This window comes from Halichoerus grypus, chromosome 13 (assembly GCF_964656455.1).
Source record: "Halichoerus grypus chromosome 13, mHalGry1.hap1.1, whole genome shotgun sequence".
NCBI lineage: Eukaryota > Metazoa > Chordata > Mammalia > Carnivora > Phocidae > Halichoerus > Halichoerus grypus.
Genome location: NC_135724.1, coordinates 78,244,978 through 78,259,873, shown reverse-complemented (window position 1 = coordinate 78,259,873; position 14,896 = coordinate 78,244,978). Strand labels below are relative to the sequence as shown.

Genomic DNA, 14,896 nt, shown 5'->3' with positions numbered 1-14,896 from the left:
TTTTAGTATTTTTTTAAAAAGATTTTATTTATGGGGCGCCTGGGTGGCTCAGTCGTTAAGCATCTGCCTTCGGCTCAGGTCATGATCCCAGGGTCCTGGGATTGAGCCCCGCGTCGGGCTCCCTGCTCGGCGGGGAGCCTGCTTCTCCCTCTGCCACTCCCCCTGCTTGTGTTCCCTCTCTCGCTGTGACTCTCTCTGTCAAATAAATAAATAAAATCTTTAAAAAAAAAAAAAAAGATTTTATTTATTTATGTGAGAGAGAGCCAGAGAGAGAGCAAGAGTGGGGGAGAGGGGCAAAGGGAGATGGAGAAGCAGACTCCCTGCTGAGCACAGAGCCCAAGGAGGGGCTCAATCCTAGGACGCTGAGATCATGACCCAAGCCAGAAGTTGGGACACTTAATCGACTGAGCCACCCAGATGCCCCTACCTTTAGTATTTTTTAAAATTAGAGCAAAATAACCTGGAAACAACCTAAATATCTAACCATAGAGGACTAGTTAAGTAAATTATGGTACATCTATATGATAAAATCCTATGCAGACATTTTAAATGTCATAAAGTGTATTTATTGACATAGAAGGGTTAGTGAGAAAAAATAAGTCACAAACTATAGTAAATATAAGATCTCTGGCTTTTTAAAGGATGTGCCTAGAAAAAAAAAACGCTGCAAAGGTAGGCACCTAGAATATAACAAATATTCAACACCAGGTCATAGGATTATGGATGATTTCTATTTCTTTTCTTTTCTTCTTCTTCTTTTTTTTTTTGGTAATCCTATATTTTCTAAGCTGTCTACAATGAAATTGTACCACTGCTTTAATAATTTTAAAAAATTTTAAATGAAAGAATAAAAAAAGCATACTCCTGTCACCCCCTCTGCTCATATTGGTGGAAGAGATCCCCCAAAGTGAAGCTCAGGCCACTTACCGCTTCCACTCCAGGGCAGTGTTGGGATCTGCAGCGTCTGGGCCACAATGGTGGAGGCGATCTTATCTCCCAAGGCCCACATGGCCTCACTGGGAGGGCCTGAGGAATCAGGGACAAAAGGGGAAGGCAGAATCGAGTTAGTCACAAGCCCCTCGCAGCCAAGTGCCTGCCAAATGCACAAAGAAAAGTACTCAGATCCTAGCTCTCGAGGAATTTAACATCAAGTCGGGGAAGGGAAAAATCTGTTAGTCTGCTACTTCATCAGATGTGGTTGAAGTCTGCTGTTCTTAGTACATGTGGCTTGTAGACCTGGTCTGAGTCATAACCTAAGCTATGAGGCATACACAGAATTCGCTTTTCAGGAAGAAGGCAACAAGCTAGACCAAAGGTGGCAAGCTAGCACCTCAAAAAACTAGACCCTGGGTTAGCAAACTTCTCCTATAACGAGCCAGATAGGAAATATTTTCAGCTCTGTGGGTCTGCTTGTCTCTGTCACAAATATTCAGCTTTGCCAGTGTTGGGCCAAAGCAGCCATAGGCGATACATAAATGAATGAGCTGCGCTGTGTTTCAGTAAAACTTCATTTACAAAAGCAGGCAGTGGGCTGGACTTGGCCTGTGGGCTGTAGTTTGATGGCTTGCGGGCTGGATCACCAAGCTCCAGAGGAGCTAAGGGATAATGAGGGTCTCGTGTACAGCCAGTCAAAGACTATGGACAGAGAAAATATAAGCAAGCACAAGTTACTAGTCAGACCCTTGGGATATCAGGTGTTGATCTGTACTGAGTTGCTTCAAATACGGTGTGTGTTGGAGGCCCAGCATGAAGGAACAGCAACAGGGATTTACTGTGGATGGTAAATGATTCCCCTACATCATGCAAAGATGTCAGACAGCATGAGAGCACACACAAAGTTTACAAATGCAAACCCTAAAACAGACAGACCCCATAGACAGTATCATTTTTACCTTGTAAGTCATAGAGCTGAGGGACTCTGGTCCCAAAATGCTAGGGCATTCCAAAGCCCGGAGAATAGCCCAAGAAAGGCGCGGGCTTATCAGAAATGTGACCTCCAAACCCAGTCAGAAATCTGAACATGGCTCGTATCTTGGTGCCAGCAGGAGCACGAGCAGAGAGTTCTGCTTGTCCCAGCATCCTTCTCCCGTGGGACCCATGGCAACAGTTCCTATGTCCCTGGGCTGGCCAACCGCCCCTCCCACCCTGGACTGGCTTGCTCCTGACCATGAAAGGGTGAGAGGTGGGGCTATTAAACTGACCCCCACCTTGCAGGGCTACACTGGAAAGAGAAAGTGACCTGGCAGAGTGTCCCGTCAACGCCCCGATTCCCCCGTATCAGACGGCGACACTCACTCTACCTAAGAAAGCAATCTCATGCTTGCACAGGAGCTCCGGCAGTTTGGGGTTTTCGGAAGCATGGCCCCAGCCAGCCCACACCGCCTGTAAACATAGAGAGGTGGGAATGAGGATCTTCCTTCGAGAATCCCCCTCCCGTCACACACCGAAAGCTCTTCGCGGCGTCGCATCAGCTCTGGATTTCAGAGTCTTGCAGGACCTGGAGCCTCTGACCCTTCCGAATTGCAGGAGTGAGTTGCTCCACAGCTCAGAGCATCATCCCCCCAGTACGCAGACTGGGCATCCCGTCCGACTTACCTGCACGGGGATTCTCTTGGCAATGTCCACAACCAGCTCCACGTTGGCATAATTGTTGTTGTTGGGCCCTCCCGGGACAGGGACATACTGATCTGCCATCTTGATATACTCTGAAATTAGATGAGAAAAGGAAAGAAAAACTGAGAGGCTGAAGTTCACTGCATGACTACCTACAGCTACTGAAAGGAAGGCCAGAAATTCCACTTCCAGGAATAAATATGTCCTAAAAAACCCTAGTCATCAATGAAGCTGAAGAGTGATGTTAAGAGGATGTCCAGAAACGGAGAAGTTTCTGTGGCCGCAAGGGAAAGGTGTGGATCATCATGTGAAGACAACTGAACGTGATGTCCGCTATGGGAAAATATAGAGGCATCAGGACAAGGCCTGGAAGGGAACAAAGAAAGAAGGAAAGAAGCTATCAGAATGGTTGGGATGAGAGGAGGGGTGTTCAATTAATCCCTATTTCCAGTTTATCTTAATATTGTTTTGCCATTAAATAATACAATGTTTTTTATTTTGGGTTTTTTTTTTAAGATTTTATTTATTTGACAGAGAAAGACAGTGAGAGAGGGAACACAAGCAGGGGGAGTGGGAGAGGGAGAAGCAGACTCCCCACTGAGCAGGGAGCCTGACGCCGGGCTCGATCCCAGGACCCCAAGATCATGACCTGAGCCAAAGGCAGACGCCTAACTGACTGAGCCACCCAGACACCCCTACAATGTTTTTAATCATGGTGAAAAACAGGTAACATAAAATTTACCATCTAACTCATTTTTCCAGGGTACAGTTCAATAGCATTCAGCACATTCACACTATTGTGAACCAGATCTCTAGAACTTTTGTCTTCTGGCAAATCTGAAACTCTACCCATGAGACAACACCTCCCCTTGTCCCCTCCTGCAGCCCCCGGCCACTGTCATCTTTCTGTGTCTATAAATTTCACGACTCTGGGGACCTCATCTATGGGGAATCCTAGAGTATTTTTCTTTTTGTAACTGGTTTCTTGCACTTAGAATAGTGTCTTCCAGGTCCTTCCACGCTGTACCATGTGATAGGATTTCCTTCCCTTTTAAGGCTGAATACAATACGATGTTTTGATCTTAAAATACTCACGCCCTTTAGGCCAGAAATTCCACTTCTAGGAATAAATACGTCCTAAAAAACCCTAATTATCAATGAAGCCGAAGAGTAATGTTGAGAGGATGTCCACCGGGCAGTGTTTTGAAGTGTGAAATGCTAGACTCGAGCCAGAGGCAAGGCTAGTCTCTCTGTACTATGGAATTCTCTGGGATCCTGAGAAGGAACAGTGTGGAACTTTATGTGCAGATCCTGAAAGAGAACCAAGAGCGGCATTTCCTTCCAGGCTGCCCGCCTCCGATGTTTATGGAACACAAGAGTGTCGGCCACAGGGGAGGTCCCAGAGGCGACAGAGTGAGAAGTCAGACAAGCTCCATCTCGTCCCTGAGTTTTTCTCTACTGTCAGAGAAGATAAGCAAGAAAATAGACACAGTAACACCAAGCTGGGGTCAGCGCCAGGGCCCTCTGGGAAAGCCACATGGGAGGACGCGACCAGTAGGTTGGGGCAGGGAGGGGAGGAGGCCTGCTGCGCCAGGAGCTTCAGGGAAAAGCACTGTCAGCAGAAGATCCAGCATGTTCCAAGGTTCCAAGGAAAGAGCTCAGCTGGCCCAGGAAGCGACAAGGCCAGCGTGGCTGGGACGCAGGGTTGGAGGGCAGGGGCACTGGATGGGGCCAAGAGGCCGGCAGAGCCACGTCATGTGGCACCTTAACTGGCCTGAGTGAGGACCTGGAATTTTGGTCTGAGCGTGATGGGAGTCCCCGCACGATAAGGCTGTGGGTTCCCATCCTGCCTGAGCCACATACTGGCTGTATGACCCTGGGTGAATGATTTCTGTCCCTGTGCCTCGACTGCCTCATCTATAAAATATGATTGACAATCACATCTGTCCTCTGAGTTAGAAGGAGACTGCATCTGTGCAGGGCTGAGCCCCGGGACAGCACAGCAGCCTCTTAAGCATTTAAAGAACTGCTGACGGGACCTGAGCTGTGTTTTTAAGAAATCACTTTGGCTACTGTGTGGATAAAGGTCTGTAAGGGGATACGATTGTTCAGGGGAAAAAAGCAAATCGTCCAACAGTTATTTATAGAATGATCTATGTGAATAGACATAGAAAACAAATGAACGAAGAATGCATGATTGAAGTACAATACAGACATCTGTGGGGGAAACACCTGGACGAGGAGAGGCCAATCTGTTGTAACATGGACATTTCTCAGAGATGGGATTTCCACTTTGTATAGTAACCACTTGCATTTTTAATTAAACAAAGAAGGAAAGGCAAATAAATGCGGGCTCAGGAGGGGTACCCTGGGACTCTGGGGTCCAGGGTGGACTTGCCTGGGTATAATGGAAGAGGTGAGGGCAGGTAAGGACAGGGGGTGGCAGGAGGGGAAGGAGTCAAGGCCCAGGTACCTGCATTGGCCTTCAGGTCCTCTGGGGTCACCATGACTACAAACCGGATGGCCCGCTCGTTGCGGAACATCTCGTAGGCCCACCTGCGGATGGAGCGCATGCACTTCACGGCGGCAATGCCATTGTTGGCGATGAGCACCTGGACGGGGAAGATGAGGAAGGGGCCAGAGCTGCACGCCTACCTGTGCTGGGAGCTGCATGCTACCCTGGGGTCCATGTCACAGCTGCAGAGCCTCCTCAGGTACCTCTTTGCATTTTTACAGCACACAGCCTGGCAGAGAGGTGCTCAAAATCTGCTGGCTGCATGAATAGATGATGATCAAATGGGTGAGTGGATGGGTGGATGGATGGATGGACAGATGGGTGGATGGATGGGTGGGTAGATGGATGGATGAATGGTCAGGCGGAGGATCGAATGGATGGTTGGAGGGGTGGGTGGATGGACGGATGGACAGATGGGTGGGTGGATGGGTGGATGGGTGGGTAGATGGATGGGTGGGTAGATGGATGGATGAATGGTCAGGTGGAGGATCAAGTGGATGGATGGGTGGATGGATGGACAGATGGGTGAGTGGGTGGATGGATGGACAGATGGGTGAGTGGGTGGGTGGATGGATGGATGAATGGTCAGGCGGAGGATCAAATGGATGGTTGGAGGGGTGGGTGGACGGACGGATGGACAGATGGGTGGGTGGATGGGTGGATGGGTGGATGGATGGGTAGGTATATGGATGGGTGGGTAGATGGATGGATGAATGGTCAGGCGGAGGATCGAATGGATGGTTGGAGGGGTGGGTGGATGGATGGATGGACAGATGGGTGGGTGGATGGGTGGATGGGTGGGTAGATGGATGGGTGGGTAGAGGGATGGATGAATGGTCAGGTGGAGGATCAAGTGGATGGATGGGTGGATGGATGGACAGATGGGTGAGTGGGTGGATGGATGGACAGATGGGTGAGTGGGTGGATGGATGGACAGATGGGTGAGTGGGTGGATGGATGGACAGATGGGTGAGTGGGTGGGTAGATAGATGGATGAATGGTCAGGTGGAGGATCAAGTGGATGGATGGGTGGATGGATGGACAGATGGGTGAGTGGGTGGATGGATGGACAGATGGGTGAGTGGGTGGATGGATGGACAGATGGGTGAGTGGGTGGATGGATGGACAGATGGGTGAGTGGGTGGGTAGATGGATGGATGAATGGTCAGGCGGAGGATCAAGTGGATGGATGGGTGGATGGATGGACAGATAGGTGGGTGGGTGGATGGATGGACAGATGGGTGAGTGGGTGGATGGATGGACAGATGGGTGAGTGGGTGGGTGGATGGATGGATGAATGGTCAGGCGGAGGATCGAATGGATGGTTGGAGGGGTGGGTGGATGGACGGATGGGTGGATGGATGGGTAGGTATATGGATGGGTGGGTAGATGGATGGATGAATGGTCAGGCGGAGGATCAAGTGGATGGATGGGTGGATGGATGGACAGATAGGTGGGTGGATGGATGGACAGATAGGTGGGTGGACGGATGGACAGATGGGTGGATGGATGGATGGACAGAAAGATGGATGAATGGATGGGTGGATGGATAGAAGGATGGATGGATGGTTGGAGGATGGATGAATGGACGAGAGGACGGCTGGATGGATGGACAGATGGATGGACAGGATGGACAGGATGGGATGAATGAATGATTTTGATTCCTTTGTTGGCACTTAACATTTTTGAATGCCTAGTATATACCAAGCTACAGTACAATATATCTCACCAGCATTACTTCACTTCACCCTTACTTCAACCCTTGAAAGTGATTGTACTCTTATCTTTATTAGGGGTTAAAGATACTAAAACTCAAGGAGTTCAGGCACTTGCCCCAGGTCACACAGCTAGTAAGTGGCAGAGATGTGACTCCTGAGCCCTGCACAGTCAGATCTGTGCTCTGAACTGCCCCCACTCCCGTGGCTGCCTCTGTATTCTGGAGATTAAAGGCCCCGGACTCGGTGGAGAGGAAAGGCAGTAATGTTGGCTGTCCTCAGCAACTGAGAGCAACAGAAAAGGTCCGGTTTCAATTCTTAATGTGCCATGAACTTCCTGTGTGGCATTAGGCAGACCCCTTCCCTCTCTGAGCTTCATCTCCACATAAGGATCTCAGACTGGCCAACGTCCTGGCTCGATCTATAAGAAATAAAACCAAGCTCTAGTGTTCCTGTTTTTAAAAAAAAAAAAAAAAAAGGGCATATGGCTTCAAAGCTCTGACTTATATAGCAAGAATGTAATTTTAAGGCCCTTCCATTGCTGACTAATTTTCATGACTGCCCTGAAGGACAAGTCTCATTAGAGATTGGGAATGTGACTGCCTCTATTTTACAGAAGGGGAAACTGAGCCCAGGTGTCATATCCTGTGAGTGGCCATAGCAGATGGAGCCCAGAGCCCTGGGCTCAGATTCTGTGTTCTCTCCTTTCAGAAATGCCTCCCAAACAGCAATGACGGGACAGCAGGGCTTTGGTTTTCTTAATCTTATTACCAAAGCAAGGCTTGGTCAAGAAGGAAGGGCTCTGGGTGACCCCAGGTCAGCCAGTTTCCCTGGGCCCCATTTGTTCCAGCACATTCTGGGAGCCCCCAGGGGAGAAAGCCACTGCAGGCTGGCTTGCTGTTCTAATCCCACAGCTGCAGCTTTCCCCTCAGAAGGCCAGAGCTGGGTTTTATGCCTGCCCCCAATAACCTCGAAAGCAATCCCTTGCACGAAGGAACCTCGGGGTCTCTGCAAACCTCAATCTCCTCTTCCATGAAATGGGGGGGTCATGCACCTATTGCTTCTGGCTGTCAGGAGGGTGAAAGGTGATGAATTCCAGCACGTAGCTCTTGGCCAGTACTCACAGAAGGGTGGCCTGGCCCTTTCTCTGCAGCGTGACCATGAGCCCGAAGCAGGTTCTCTCACTTCCAGCTGGGAAGAGGGGCCCCACCCCACCCCGACTGCTGGGACCCCATCTGTACCTTCTCGATGACCCGATCCCCCCCAAAGCGCGTGACAAACTCAGCCGGGGAGGCCACGGTAAAGTCTCTGTGCAGGTCCAGCTTCTTCAGTTCTCGGCCCCTCTTTACCAGGTGGAGTCCCGACATGCTGGGTCTGCAGAGGGAAGAGGACAGACCCCGATGAGCCAGGAAGCCTGGGCCACTCGGGGAGAGAGTCAGGAGCCCAGCACCTACAAAATCAACATCAACAGAGAAGCGGGAGCCCATCAGACCCCTTCTGCTTTGTAGTCCTCCCTGGGGACCTTGAAGCGTTTCACAAGGAGACTCAAGAGGCTGGTGCAGGAATGAAGCAGAAGCGATCCCCTGACCTGACCCAAGCTGTATGTTGAGCTCTTTAATCTTAAATTAATTTTCACTTGCTATGCTCCCAATTTAAAAACTCAAATAATACAAAAAAGCCTATGGGGGAGGGGGATTTATGATCAGGGAGAAAGTCCACACAGTCCAATACCTGAGACTTACTAAACAGTATTGATCTCTTTCATGCATTTTTCTGTACATGCATCTCAAAACTTTTATAACTGAAAACCAAAAAATGTGTAACAACCAGGGCGCCTGGGTGGCTCAGTCGGTTAAATGTCTGACTCTTGATTTCAGCTCAGGTCATGATCTCAGGGTCATTGAGATCGAGCCCCGGGTCGGGGCGGGAGGTGTCCATGCTCAATGGGGAGTCTGCTTGAGATTTTCTCTCTCTCCCTCTGCTCGTGTGCTCTCTCTAAATAAATAAAATCTTAAAAAAATGTAAAACAACCAAATGGTGGTTCCTTGCCCCATCCCCTCCAGAACCACACAACAGAGAAAATCACTTTTCTGGCATTTACACCTTTCCGTAGTTCTAAACAATGTCACCATTAGGTGTATCCTCTTGTGTGACACCATCAATGGATCTTTGATCTTGAGAGATGAGGAATGAGCACTCTTGGCCATCCCACCTGCTTCCCGTCCCCCAACCTCTCAACGCAGGTTCCTCTCAATACAGATTCCGTATTTGGGATTTCATGAATCTGGGATTATTCACAAATGAGGGCTGGGGTAGACCAGATTTTCCTTTCTTCTTTTTCCTGGAGACAGTGGTTTTTTCATTTGCGTAGCGCCCCTTGCACCTGCTGCTAATGCCATCCACTCCTTCTCATACCCTCCTAGTACACGACATAGTTGATCAGCTCCATCATTCTTCATTGGCGACATCCCTCCTGGAGGCCTCTACTCTCTACACTCATACTGAACGGCTCTTCTCCAGACCCCCTACACAACTGTCATTCTGAGACTTCCTTTTGCTGACATCCCTAGGATTCCTTTTGCCTTTCCTCAGGGTTTGATCCCTAATTTGGGGGATCAAATGGCTCCCTCTTTCTTGGTGGACTCCCTTGTTTTGTTGGGACATATCCTCCAGTAGTTCTATCCAGTTAAAAAGATGGTACAATGGGACGGCACATGACAACGGCGCCCTCAACATGCCTATCCTGCTTCTGGATGCCCTGGGCTACCTCATCGCTATCACCTTGGAGATTCCCTTTGATTCTAGGTTGGATCTGTTTCCTGTCTCCCATGTGTTGCTCTACTTTGGTTTCTTATCTTGCTTCAGTGGAAGACATCCTTCAGTAGCTTTCTAAGAAAAGGTGTTTGGGAATGAGGGGTAGGAATGAGCTAATGATTCATAATCTTGCAAGTTCTGAAACTATCTCTCTTCTGATCTCACGTTTGACCCTATCATTTGGCTGTGTATGGAATTCTATAACGGAAAACCTTCTCCTTCAGAGTTTTGGAAGACTTGCACCATTGTGTCGTAGCTTCCAAGGACACTAGAACCAGAGATGTTCTGATAGCTTGATTCTTCACAGGTGACCTGTTTTTTCACATCCAGAAACTTATAGGATCTTGTCTCTGTCTTCCATAGTCTACAGTTTCCCAGGGATGTGCTCAGGTATGTGTCTCCTTCCATCCAGTGGGGCTCTGAATCTTCAGGCTCCTTCAATGTGGAAACTCACATCCTGGGATTTGTCTTCAAATATTTCATTCAAATGATTTCCCTGCCTCCTTTTTCCTCTATTCTTTCCAGAAGGCTTATTATTTGGATGTTGAAATTCTTAGACTGGCCTGCAAGTTTCTGTCTTTTTCCCCTCTCCTGTTTCCTATCCCTTGTCTTTCACTTTCTGGGCAATTCCTTCAGCCTTCTCTCCTAACCTGCTGTTGTGTTTCTAATACCCAAGGGCTTGTTATTGGCTCACAAAGTTTCCTTTTTGTGCATCCTGTTCCTATCTGTGCAACACCCTCCCTGGCTTGAAGGAGGGTATTAACAGCAGCTTTTTCAAGTTCTCTTCTCCTGGCATGGTTTCTGTTTCTTCCAAGTCTCCTGTGTCCCTCTGTTTGATTGTTTGGGGCCTGCCTCCCATATTAGAAACTGTACCCAAGCCTCAGTCACTTCCTCGTGACCAGGAGCAAAACTAAAGGGCTGACAGAAGGTACTGAGGTGGGGCCAGTGGACGCTGAGCTCGATGCTCAGGATCAGGGGTGGTGGGGGCTGTGTACCAGGGAATCCCAAGTCCACTAGCGTCTTCTTCCTTCAATGGTCCAATACTCAAATGGCCAGGAGCTGGGGAAGGAGTGGTGAGGGAAGTGGTGGGACAGGTCTGGGGGTGAGGGGGCAGGGCAGGTTTCAGAATTCAGCACCTACACAGACCCTGATCCTTGTGTTTGGGATACAGACCTCATACGCCTCCACTGTGCCCATCAGTCCCCAGTCCCAAGACCCTGTGTTTTTCCCTCTCCAGGGAATGAACCACCTGCTTTCTGTTGAGGTGCAAGTGGGCAACCCCCGGCCACACAAAGCAGGCAAGAAGATCTGGGCATCTTTTACCCAATTCTTCTCATTTTGGTACCCTCTCTTGCCCCACTCAAGTGCAGAGGTACCTGACGCTGCCAGTCCCCACGCCTTTCAGAGTGCAGATCCAGTAGGTTCTCAGCTGTCCTCACTGCTGCTTTATGACTCAGCCCTCTTGGTTCTGCTAAGCCAGTTACCGCTTGTTCATCTGCTTCTGACCTCTAATTAGCTGTGGCTAATCTTCCCAACTGTTCTGCCAGGCTTGATGGGTTTCCCTCTCTCTTTTTAAAAAAACATCTCTTTGCTGTCATTTGGTGGGATGTTGACAGAAAGAGGATCAGGCATGCACATTCAGTCCACTTTCTCTTTTTTCTTTTCTTTTCAAGATTTATTTATTTCAGAGAGAGAAAGTGCAGGGTGGGACAGCAGGACAGAGAGTCTTAAGCAGACTCTGCGCTGAGCACGGAGCCCAATGCACGCTTGATCTCATGACCCTGAGATCACGACCCCAGCCAAAACCAAGAGTTGGATGTCCAACTGACTGCACCACCCAGGCACCCCTCAGTCTACTTTCTTTTTTTTTTTTTTTTTTTAAGATTTTATTTATTTATTTCACAGAGAGAGACACAGCAAGAACAGGAACCCAAGCAGGGGGAGTGGGAGAGGGAGAAGCAGGCTTCCTGCGGAGCAGGGAGCCCGATGCGGGGCTCGATCCCAGGACCCCAGGATCATGACCTGAGCCAAAGGCAGATGCTTAACGACTGAGCCACCCAGGCGCCCCCTCAGTCTACTTTCTTAAGGTGGCGATGAGGCATTAAGCTGAGAGCCATCTGTTAAGAATTAGGCTAGCAGTTAACCACGCACAGGTATGTCCAGTGGCTGTTACAAGGGCAAGGATGAGTGGGTTCAGGGGACCAAAACTTTGGTGAAGAACTAACTGATCATAAGGAACACTGCCAACATGGCACCATCTATCATCTGAGAAAAAAACAGCAAAATTGGAAGCAAATAGTCAGGAAAGAGAAATTCCATTTTATAGATGGGCAAACTGAGGCCCAGCCAGGCAAAGAGGTCACAGAGCAAGTCAGCAGACCTGGGGCTGTTTCTACCACACTGGGAAATGTTGGATGTGGGCATTTTCTTTCTTTTTTCTTTTTTTTTTTTAAAGATTTTATTTATTTATTTGACAGAGAAGGAAAGAGAGAGCACACAAGCAGAGGCAGAGGGAGAGGGAGAAGCAGACTCCCCACCGAGCAGGGAGCCTGATGCAGGACTCGATCCCGGGACCCTGGGATCATGACCTGAGCCGAAGGCAGACGCCTAACAACTGAGCCACCCAGGCGCCCCAGATGTGGGCATTTTCTGCTGTACAAAGTCTTCATGTCTAGTACAGGTCCCCGTGGGAAAGCCACCTACAAACCTGCAGTCTGCCCCCACTCCCCAGTGTGAGCTGCCAAAGGCTCTGCCCATCACAAAGGAAAACACGGAGTTCGGGGCCAGGGGAACAAAAAGAGAAATGAACGATGTGTTTCCATGCCACAAGAGGATATGTGTTTGCAGTGAAGACTTTCTCCATTCAACTGGGCTTAGCCAGAGAGCCTGAATGAATGAACAGACAGATGAGCAAATGATTTCTGGCCCGTGAGAGAACCTCACTGCCTGCCACAAAGTGTGAGCAGCTTTTCTCCTAAGACCTCCTAGGACTGAATCGCTGAAACAAGATCGGACTTAGAAAAGTACTTTGGAAGGTCAGTATCATCTTGCAAATGGGAACAGTGCTTTTATCATAATTACAGCCCATCAACCAGCAAGTAGCTCAGTTTGTTTTTAAGGACTTTATTTCTTTACAAAAACAGGCAGATGCGGCCGGAAGGCCCTAACCTGCAGGCCCCTGATCTAGGGAAATAGACACCAAAATGTAATCTCAGGGTGGTGGAGTTACGGGTGGTTTCTGTTTTCTTCTCTTCATCTATACTTGTTAAGTTTCCTGCAATGATATGCTACTCTTTTAAAGATTTTATTTGAGAGAGAGGGAGAGTGAGAGAGAGAGAGAGAGAGCATGCACAAGGGGGGGATGCAGAGGGAGAGGGAGTCCAACGTGGGGTGGGGCTCGATCCCAGGACCCTGGGATCATGACCTGAGCCGAAGGCAGATGCTTCACCAACTAAGCCACCCCGGTGCCCCAATGGTGTATTATTTTCAATAAGGAAAAAAAGCTATGAACTTTGTAATAGGGATGTAATAGGGAAGCCCTGGCCATTCTGGCATCCACTGGGCAAGGCGCTCAGCATCCCCAACTGTAAGATGAGGATAGTAACATGTATTATGTCGCAAAGGTTAAATAACACATAGAAAGTAAAAGATGGCTTCTGGCACAGGTAAACCCTATTATCATTTCAGTGCAGTGAGACCAAGGGGATCAGGGGCTGCTGATCTCCCAACCTCACCAGGAAATGCATCAGCCACACCTCTGGCCAGGGTCTGTTCCCATCCATCCACTCTCCCCCACTCTGTCTACAGCTTTCCCCGACTGGCTGGCTTGATCTTTTGGCTTCAGATGGTCTCAGACATGCCATTTCCAACACAAACATTAAAACTCTAGCAAAATGACCTAAAGCACGGCAAAGAAAAAGGTCAACCAGGAGAAAAACATAATTTTGTAGCCTGGAAAAACCATTCTCAGCTACCATTTTGATTTCAAAACTGGTGAGAGCTCCCCTCCTTCAGGTGGGTCACAAGCCCATCATAACTAACTAGGTGGGTGAACACACAATGCTGCTGGAGTGGCCCGGTTTCAGACCCAGTCTCCAGGCTGGTGGCTATTTTTATTTGTTTTTGACAAAGCTGGAAGCCAACCAACATTGGCTCCCCAGGGTTGACCTTTGGCCGGCATTTGTTCCAAGGCGAGCAGAGGCTAAACTAGTCCAGGGTGACTTTGGAAATGGCTTCAGATGCAATCAACTACACACCAGAGCTATCAGCCCAACACCAAACACAGTCAGCTTCTCAGGCACAAGCCCAGGCAGAAAAACGGAGAGGGAAGGGGTAAACATTCTGGAGCATCACTGTGAATCAGGCACAGGGGGCTGGCTTCACGCTGAATCCCCACAGCCCCGTGCATGGGAGGCCGCCATTCCCTGTTCACAACAAAGAAACTGAGGCTCAGAGAGGCCCAATGACCTCAAGTCACACAGCTGACCAGTGGCAACACTGGGCTTCCAATCAGACTCTGACCACCACCCCCACCCCCCCCCCACGCCCTGGAGTCTAAGTTTGAGGCAGAAAGATGGTTGAGATAAATGGGATTATCTCTATTGTCTGGACTTTAAAAAACAAGCACCTACATTTGAGAGGCAATCTGTGGACTGCAGGGCTCTCAGCTGGGGCCAGTTTTGCTCCCCAGGAGACATAAGGCCCATGTTTGCAGACATTTTTTGTGTTCACAACTAAGCGGGGGGCCATGGGGGGGTGCCACTGGCATTTAGTAGGTAGAGGCCGAGGATGCTATTCAATATTCTAGGATGCTCAGGACAGCCCCCACCACAAAGAAATACAGGGCCCCAAGTGTCAACAGAAACCCCGGTAGGTTAGAGCCATCCCCCCAGGCTTTGAATGCAGAATCTACTACTCATGACCTGCGCATTCTTGGGAAAGATGCTTCAGTAGTGTCCCTCGCTTCCCGCACAGGATCACAATATTGACAACATTAAGAGCATCTGCCTCCGAGAGTATGCATCCAGGGTTCAGCACTGGGCCTGGCGTGCGGTAAGTGCCTCTCTGCAGGGGAGCCATGATTAAGAGCCCCAGGGTGGAGCCATCGGGCTGTGGCCCTGACATTAACCAGCCCTTATGTCCCTACCCTATCCCCTCACTTCTCTTTTATAAAACACAGACGGCGGCTGCTGAGACCTGATGGACGGAAAGGTCTCACTATTATCACCGAGCAAGTAAG

At 49.2% G+C, this 14,896-nt stretch overlaps 1 protein-coding gene across 3 annotated transcripts in view; it reads right to left on the bottom strand.

Moving 5' to 3' along the window:
- ACACB (acetyl-CoA carboxylase beta) overlaps window positions 1-14,896 on the bottom strand; it is a 122,681-nt gene that overhangs the window by 76,314 nt on the left and 31,471 nt on the right. For 2 of the 3 annotated variants that reach the window (XM_036085976.2, XM_078060860.1), the window contains 5 exons: window positions 8,085-8,217; window positions 5,087-5,225; window positions 2,596-2,705; window positions 2,301-2,382; window positions 928-1,026 (listed from right to left, as the gene is read on the bottom strand). In XM_036085976.2, the coding sequence (XP_035941869.2) occupies window positions 928-1,026; window positions 2,301-2,382; window positions 2,596-2,705; window positions 5,087-5,225; window positions 8,085-8,217 (563 nt within the window). Of the gene's footprint in view, window positions 1-927; window positions 1,027-2,295; window positions 2,383-2,595; window positions 2,706-5,086; window positions 5,226-8,084; window positions 8,218-14,896 lie in introns of those variants that run through there. The other variant, XM_078060861.1, reaches the window with a different exon arrangement.